General features: G+C 25.3%; 1 protein-coding gene across 1 annotated transcript in view; it reads left to right on the top strand.

Annotated features, from left to right (window-relative positions):
- Nucleotides 1-8,068, top strand: part of LOC100574385 (kelch-like protein 3) — a 13,236-nt gene extending 5,168 nt beyond the window's left edge. Inside the window, exons 2-8 of the mRNA XM_016800952.2 lie at nucleotides 1,042-1,198; nucleotides 3,131-3,252; nucleotides 4,215-4,375; nucleotides 4,610-4,724; nucleotides 6,150-6,269; nucleotides 7,239-7,494; nucleotides 7,822-8,068. Of these exons, the coding sequence (XP_016656441.1) occupies nucleotides 1,042-1,198; nucleotides 3,131-3,252; nucleotides 4,215-4,375; nucleotides 4,610-4,724; nucleotides 6,150-6,269; nucleotides 7,239-7,494; nucleotides 7,822-8,033 (1,143 nt within the window). The 3' untranslated portion in view covers nucleotides 8,034-8,068. The remainder of the gene's footprint in view (nucleotides 1-1,041; nucleotides 1,199-3,130; nucleotides 3,253-4,214; nucleotides 4,376-4,609; nucleotides 4,725-6,149; nucleotides 6,270-7,238; nucleotides 7,495-7,821) is intronic.
- The last annotated feature ends 756 nt before the right edge of the window (nucleotides 8,069-8,824 follow it).

Below are 8,824 nucleotides of genomic sequence, written 5' to 3'. Positions count from 1 at the left end.
CAATGGTTCCCAAATAACAGTTATGTGAGGGAAATGTTCATAGCGTCACCAACGACGAGTTAAAAAAAACAAATTTGTCAAGAACGTCGTTTACGCCGTTTTTCCTTTCCACTGTCGAATTATAAACACAATTTTTTTCTCTTCAAAATCTAGGAAGTTTGCAAATTATTTTGTAGTTGAAAATGTATATAATGTTAAATTTTTATAGAAAATGATTGATAATTTAAAGCAAGGAAATTAGTAGTTTGTACTCTAACCATAAAATCTAAAAAAATAAATATACAGTTTTTATAATTTTTAATTTTTATAAAAATTTGGATGAAATGAAATCTTTAAACAAATAAAAACAATTTCAGTTATTTTGATGTAATTCAAAAATATTATTCGTGGCTACTTGAAACATATAAAGTTTACAGTAAATTCTTGTTATTTCAAGCAACAATATTTCACATTATTCGTAATTTTGAACTCAATTGGAATCTCTGAAATAATTATCATTAGAACAAAACTTGATATCTGTACCCCTTAAGTATTGAAATAATGAGAGTTAACTGTTATATTGAACATCATACACAATGACATTTTCAAATGAAATTGTTTTTGCAAAAAATAATTCAACCTAATCCTAATGTTTTACTAATGTAGTAGTATGTATTTGTAAAAAAGTTACTTTAATAGCATTAATATCTTAAAATATACTTATGAATTTAAGCTGATAGATTGTCTTTGCTCAAAATCGTTTTTCAAACGATTTTATATCATCAAATTAAAATTTAACACAATTAATTGTGATCTCTCTAAACACTTACTGTATAGCAGAGTAGTACTCACTTACCACTTTTTTTAAAATTATATATATGATATTTTGTTTTTTTTTTTATACATATATCAAAGTTCCAATAATATCTAACATCTTAAAATTATTTATTTTTATTATAGAAAATGCTTAAGCTTTAGTTTTTATTGTGAATAAAATTAAAAGGAATTTGACGTATGGATAATGTAAAATTTTTATTTTGTTGATTTTTGGCAATTATTCAGGTTTATGAAGCTATTATTACATGGGTAAAATATGATGTGAAAAATCGTTCTGAATTATTTCCTAAGTTATTCCTCTCAATTCGCTTACCATTAATACAAGTTAACGACTTGATCAATATCGTTGAATATGAAGAACTAGTGTCTTCAAATTCAATATGTAAGTATTTTTATTTGTCTACTGTGTAGTATATTATACAAGTAGTAAATTATTTGATGTTACAGTATTAATTCTTAAAAGACAATAAAATGAAAAATGTAAGTACAGTCTATACAATTAGTTATCAAAACCAGCTCTTTTATAAATACATAAATTAAGTATTCGTTCACAGAAGGTTACCCAATCACTCTAACCCACTTACATCAATTTAAATACAGTAGAAGCCGCTTATTAGAAACACGGATTATTGATACAATCGTGTTATTGAAACAAAATGTACCAGGACGGATCGCCCGTATATTACGACATTTAAATCGCTTATTAGAAACAATCGGTTAATTGACACATTTCACTTTGTTCCCAAAGTGTTACTAATAAGCGGCTTCTACTGTATTATATTTGATTAAACAAGCAAATAATAAGTAATGACTGTACGATTGTACTGTCTGTGATTTTAGATTTACCCAGTGGTCTTTAAATTCTATAATTTATATTTTTAATTCCTCTACTTATTTTGTCGACAATAATATATCCTCTTCATAATTATATATAAAGATTATCAATTTAATTATTTAATATATCTATTTTTCATAAAAATTGTGATTTTTTAAATTTATTTTTGTTAATATTATTGGTATATATTATATATTTTTTTGTTTTTGATAAGTAACAAGAATTAATTTCTTCTTTAAATATGGCCCATTGGCCCACGAGTCACCCACCATGGTGCCTAGATAGGGGCTAGTAAACTTTTCCAAGTTATTTTAAAATAATGTTGCACAAACTTTTAAATTATACAGACCAATAAATAGACACATTAAGTTTTTTTAAATATGTATGTTCATATAATTTTAAAAATCATATTAAAATGTTAATTTAATTTAAAATTGATTTAAATTATTATTATTTTATTTAGTATTTATTATTATTTAAATAATTATATTAAATTAAAAAAAATATCTATGTTCATATTGTTATAAACATTAAATTTATAATGTATATAAATGAAGTTATTACAGACCCGGGAGAGTTTACTTGTACCCATCACTCATCAGGAAGTACTGGATAGTACCTAACCTGGGAGAGTCTACAGGTCATTAAAATCAGAAGAGTTTACAATTGCCCACCTAGACCTAATAAACATTTCTTACAATTTTTTGTTGATAAGATAATATAAATACAATAATTCTAAGCTCTAGAGCTTAGAGACTTGAGTTATTTATATAAGTAAGAGTTAGTTATTTATATTTTTTTTATAAATACAATTTGTGTATTAAAAAAGTTTAATTTTTCAATTGTTTTTATGCCTACCATAAACGGTGTAGTATATACTGTTAAGTGTTAGTATTTATAAATTATAAGTTGTATGCAAATTATACACCAATGCTTAAGTATATACAAATAAAATTTTATATGCAATGATTTACACTTAATGTGGACACGTTGAGACCAAACTCATTTCTCCACATTAAGGGGTTGTCTAACCTAACCGAAATTAATTAGTTAGTATACATTGGAATTGGAACCAGCCGAACTGACCATTTTTCCCCTATTACACAAATGCCTATATAAACCGGTGTCCACAGGCGGAATCCACTGTGTCATGAGAAGTATACAAATGTAGGTAGGATAACTTATCAGTTATCACTTATTTTGAGCCACTAATACCACTAGATTTATCGAGTTAATAATTATTAATAGTTATTTTTTATCAACATTATTTTAGTACGCTTTTAATTTAATTATTAATATTAATTGATGTTTGTTTTTAGTCATAAAAAACATGTATTGAATACAGTAACATTGTATTGTTCTATGATTGTATATTTGACTATTTAAATAATAATTTATTTATTTATAATAGTTTTAAATTAAAAATATTTAATTATAGATTCTATTTTAATTTTTAATACATTTAGTATTATGTTATAGGTATGGACTTCTTACTTAATACATACAGAACACTGCTTGCACTCGAAAGAAATGTATCAATGAAAACATCAAAATCTAGTGAATTAAATATTTTCAATTATAGAAATCATAACTTAAAACAAGTAATAATATTATTTTTTAATGTAATTATTAACTAAAATTTGTATACAGAATGTATAAATTACTAACTGTCTAACTTTCTTTAACCCCATCTTGGGAAAAATTAACAGTTTTAAACTTTTAAAACATAGCACTCTGTGTACTTGGTTTTTAGTGTGCCTCTATTCACAAAAATATCGGTGTCAGTGTACTTAGTGTGTACTCAATGGACAAATCTTAGTATAGGTGATTTCATTAGATCAACAAAAATGACTACAGGAAGAACTCACGCTCTGTAGAATAATCGGATTTCGATAATTTTCTTTTTATTTAAAAGAAGAGAACATTTTTCAGGTCGGATCAAAAGCCAAATTTTCATTTTACTTTAAATAGTGGTAAATTAATTCGTTTGAAAAAAAAAACAAATATTTTGCATTAATCAAATGTATATTTTAGCTTTTATAATTAAAATTTTGAAAATCGGGCTTTGATTCGGCCTGCAAAATGTTCTCTTCTTTTAAATAAAAATTAAATTAACAAATCCGATCATTCTATATGGACTGAGAGCTTTTCCTGTAAGGCGTGTTTTTGTACTAAAAAATGCACAGGCTCCAACGCCCTTAAGTATTTCAATTTCATGAGTTAATCGGGTGTATATAGGTGTACCTCCGCCCACAAAAATAAATAATTTTAAAATACGGCTCTTGTTATTGTTTTTATAGACTACAATATGTATGTAGTAGTTTATATATGTAGCATGTAATCAAAAAAAAAAAAAAGAAATGCATTTGTTCAATGAACTATTCTCTAAACCTACCTAGAATTCTCCAAAATGTTCATCCATAAATATTTTATGAACAAAATAAATAAATATTAGTAGAATAAAAATGTTCAGTTAAAGATTTATTTGATTTATTTGATTTATTTGATTAAATAATTATATACTATGATAAACTAATAATAAACATTTTGGAATTGTTTCTAGGCTATAGTGTTATACAGGAGATCAGGTTATTCAAAAATAGAGTGGTATGACAAAATGAACAATACTTTTTATAAATGTTCATTAACTTGGTACTCTGACGCTACTATGTCAAATTTAATATTAAAAGATGGTAGAATCTTTAGTATTAGTTGCAAAGATGGGTATGTAAAAATGTTACTAAATAATAGTTAACATATTCACTGATTTATGTATTAGAATTGATTATAAATACTAGTATTATAATCAATGGTATTATAAATAGCCTTTAAAATGTATTTCCTTAAATATAAAATATAAATTGATAATTATTATGATTATTAAAAGTGATATTACTTTATACATGATCATGAAATATTATATATAAATTAATCGATGTAAAAAATTTCTGATTATAGAGTTAATTCAGTTAAATTATATGATGGAAATCTTAATACATGGAAGTCTATAAGTACTCCTCATTTTGTTCATAGTAACTCAAGTATTATACAATTTTATGACCAAGTTTATGTAGTAAGTCTATGTAATAATTTATAACACATTTAAATCAATCATATTGAAATACCTAATAATGATATATTTGAACTAAAAAATTAGTGACGCGCTGCTGTACCATAGGTTACAAGTCACTGTACTGTAATGGATGGTGCTAAATTTGAATTCAATTATATAACATTGTTGTATTTGAAAACGATTCTCAGCGAAAAAGATTTGTCAGCCTAGGATATTTTATATTATATTTATATTGTTACTATGAATGAATATGGTAGCCGCAATGTTGAATTAATACTATTTGAATATTATCATATTTGTTTACAATAATATGCTTTAAAAGTTTCAATTTCAATTTAAATAATAATATAAAATAATATTTTAAAATTTTAACACAAAACTAAAATTTTTAGATATTCTTTGTTTAAAGATCTAATTTTGTCCAAATTTTAACTTAAAATAACTATTAAAAAAACTGTGTTTATATATTTTTTGGTTACAGTATGATAACTTACTTACGTGGAACCTTGTTTTAAATTTTTAATCCTTAGTTATAAAAATTGAATATTTCATAAAAAATGTTCATGCTTTTTGACCCAATGATTAAAATTTTATTAAAATTTTTTGGAAAAAAATTGATTATTGAAAATCCCTGTAAACAGGCCAAAGCTAATCAACATTTTTTGAAAATTTTCTCAAATATAGAAAATGATAAAATAAACATATGGTGTAAGTTTCAAGTATCTATGTTATTCGTTTTTGAATTATAAGAAAATAAGAAAATTGTTCTATGAGAAACCGAGTGAAAATCCAATATTATAAGCATTTGAACTTCAAATGCTCATAACAATTTATTTTGATTTTCCATTAGACTTCTTTTTTGTTAAAAGTAAACAAACTTATGAGGAATCTTGTATTAAACCTTTAAAACTTGAATATAAAAAGAAAATTTTTTACAAATATCTAACTTCAGATGCTCTTAAAATATTATTGTGAATTTACGCTTAATTTTTTTTTTAACTTGTGTTGGTTGACAAGTCGTGACATTTAAATTATTTTTTCAGTCAGTAATCACAAACAGTGATTTTGTTAGTTCAGTTTTAATTCTGTTCAAGTGTATACCTACACGAGTATAATTTAAATAAACCATGGATAAACTATTAAGCTAACTTGGACTAAGTTGAACGTTAATTGATTTTCACTTGAGGTGACTGACTTGCTAGACACTCAAACACGGCTTTCAGATTTATGGTTTTCAACTTTCATAAAGGCACAAGACTTGACCGTATAGGCTATACATAGACTGTTTTCGCTGAGAATCAATTTTCGTTTTGCAATGATTTATTATTAACTTTATATTTAATAGTTACATCAATTAACTAAGATTGATCTTGATAGGTAATTAAAAAAATAACTAATGTATATATTGCTAAACATTTTTTTTAGATGTCTTCCAGTGGTTCAGAGTATTATGATATTCTTAGTGAAACATGGCAAGAAGTTAAGTTTAAAATAACTGAAACTCAAAATTTAAAACTCGCAGTAGTTTCCGATTTAATTTATGGTGTAAGTTTAATAGTTTTAATACTGTACTTTTGTGAGGTGGGAGTTAAAAATGGTGATCTCCGTTTTTTTTTATGATAATTCAATTTTTAAGTGAGTTATGCGTGTATAATAAACTAGCTGATCCCGTGCCCTTTGTTGCCCGTTAAATGTATCAAATCTATATGACTCAAACTTTGTTCAATTCATTATTTAATATTCGGTGTATGGTGTTCAAAATATAACCTAACTTTTCCGTTTCCCCAAATAAAAATGTTATTAAAAATTCGCAGCAGTACAATATCAAGTTGGCAATCTACCTGCGGTAGATCGCGGACCACGTGCTGTTTGTACTTAAAAAGTAAAACAAATAGTTTTTTTTTTTATTAGTAATATTATTATGTAGCTTAAAAACCTATAATTAATGATCATTAGCTTACATATTATATTTAATGGAATCAGAAAATAAAAACCAAAGTCAAAATATAAAAATTTAATATTATTAAATTTACTTTTTACATATATTTAGGTCAGTCCTCGAGAAATTTATAAAAACAAATTTGGGACTTACCTTGGTATTTCTAAATCTAATGGTTTATAAAATTGTAACTATACTAGGTACTGGTTTGTAACAAAACAATTTTGACAACAATGGTAACATTTGTAATATATGCTGAATTGGTGAACACTTGAACTTCAGAACAAAGTCTAAGTGACAGTTTTTGTTTGCAATATTGTTCTTAAAATGCGTAGCTTCCATAATTTTTTTTAATTTTCTATAGCCAATTACTTTAAATGTATATTTTAATTTTTTTGGCCCAATACCCTGGTAATTAATTATAAAAAAGTATTGTGTACGGAGCAGGTAGATAAAATGTGGCCCAATTACTGACCACTATCATTTTATTGTAACATTCCATATTATAATACTATACAATTATAATTATAATAATACTTCCTTATTAACTATTGAATGATATTTTTTACTTTAAGGTTTGCAAAACAAAAGCTTTTTATTATAATCCAAAAACCAACTTTGGTCAATTAATCAGTTCTCCGAGTGATATACATACAGTATATTCAATTTGTTCATTTAATAACCAACTGCATTTAATTGGTTGCAATTATAATTCATTGCCAGCTTATAATAGAACTATGAAAATTCATTGTCTTACTTATGATAAGTTCGATCCACAAACTAACAGATGGAGTAGAGTTAGACGAGAACCAAATAATAGAATAGCACCAGGTAATGTAACTTATACTAAAATTTAAAACACCATCCAACTATATTTTACTATAAAATAATATGCTTTGAGCAGTCAAACAAAATTAATACTGTTTTTTTAAAATGAATTATGAACTAATTATAATCTAACCTCTATGTACCTAATCATGAAAATTTTTTTTATTGCATTAAACAAACTTCATACTAGGATTATTTTTCAAAATTTGCTAATTTTACAATCATGATAATTTTTGGGGAAATGTTCAAAACTTGTGTTAATAATTTTTTAGCTTATCAACAACATTAGCTGGTATATTTTTAAATTTTAAAATAACATTTATTTTCTAGGTGTTGTTGTACTGGATGAAAAACTATACCTGATGGGTGGTACAAATAATAAATCTATTCAATTTTACGAACCTAAATCGGATTCTTTTAAAACTAAGAGTGAACTATATATGCATTCTTCAGAACATCATGACACACAAGCATTTGTAGTCGATACAGAAAGTATAAATCCAAATAATATTTTGAAATATTATTCCAGTAATGAAATTTAAAGCTTTATTTATATTTTTAGTAATACAATGAAATACTCGACAAGTTTTTTTTAAAAAACAGAACCTATGTAAAAAAAAAAATACTTAACAGTCAAAACTTATTTGAAATAGTTTTAATTTTAGATTCCAAGCAGAGTGATAAATGTATTGTATTGATTTTACTCTAATGTGTGTTTTTTGTCTGTTATCACATTATATCACCTTTTGCCTTTTGGGGAAGAAAAAACTAAAAAGGCATCAATTTTCAATTTTAACATTTTGATACTTTTGAGAGGTCAAAATTTAAAATTCCAAGTACCTTTAAAAAGCGTTAAGAAAAATAAAAAATGTGGTGTAGGTAACTCAAAAAAAATTTCACCAAATATTTATATTCATTCTTTTAGAGCTATAGTTACAGTCTTGAGAAATTTTTCGAATTTTGTAAATTTTTTTAAATTATTCTCGATAAAAACATTTTTGCATAAAACTTGAAAGTTTGAAAATATAATGCAGGGTTCCTTATAAGTTTCATTAACAGTAGTTCATAAATATTAAGGATATATACGCACATTTATTTTTTAAAGTAAAAGCCATGTACATGAAGTTGGCCCCCCCCACTTTGTCCGAATGACTCCAAAATACCACCAAATAATTGCAAATCGAGTTTCGTTAATTGCAAATCACCCAGTTTTGAGTAAAATCAAATTCAAATTGGGTGGGCCAACTTCATGTAGCGTGTTACGTACTTCCGTGTTTTGACTTTTTTGAGGACGCCCGCATGCGTTGTCTCCGTCTTACAAATGCACAACATA

The sequence above is a fragment of the Acyrthosiphon pisum genome, unplaced genomic scaffold (assembly GCF_005508785.2).
Source record: "Acyrthosiphon pisum isolate AL4f unplaced genomic scaffold, pea_aphid_22Mar2018_4r6ur Scaffold_21920;HRSCAF=25285, whole genome shotgun sequence".
NCBI lineage: Eukaryota > Metazoa > Arthropoda > Insecta > Hemiptera > Aphididae > Acyrthosiphon > Acyrthosiphon pisum.
The sequence above is the reverse complement of the archived record's forward strand: the minus strand, read 5'-3'. Positions and strand labels throughout refer to the sequence as shown.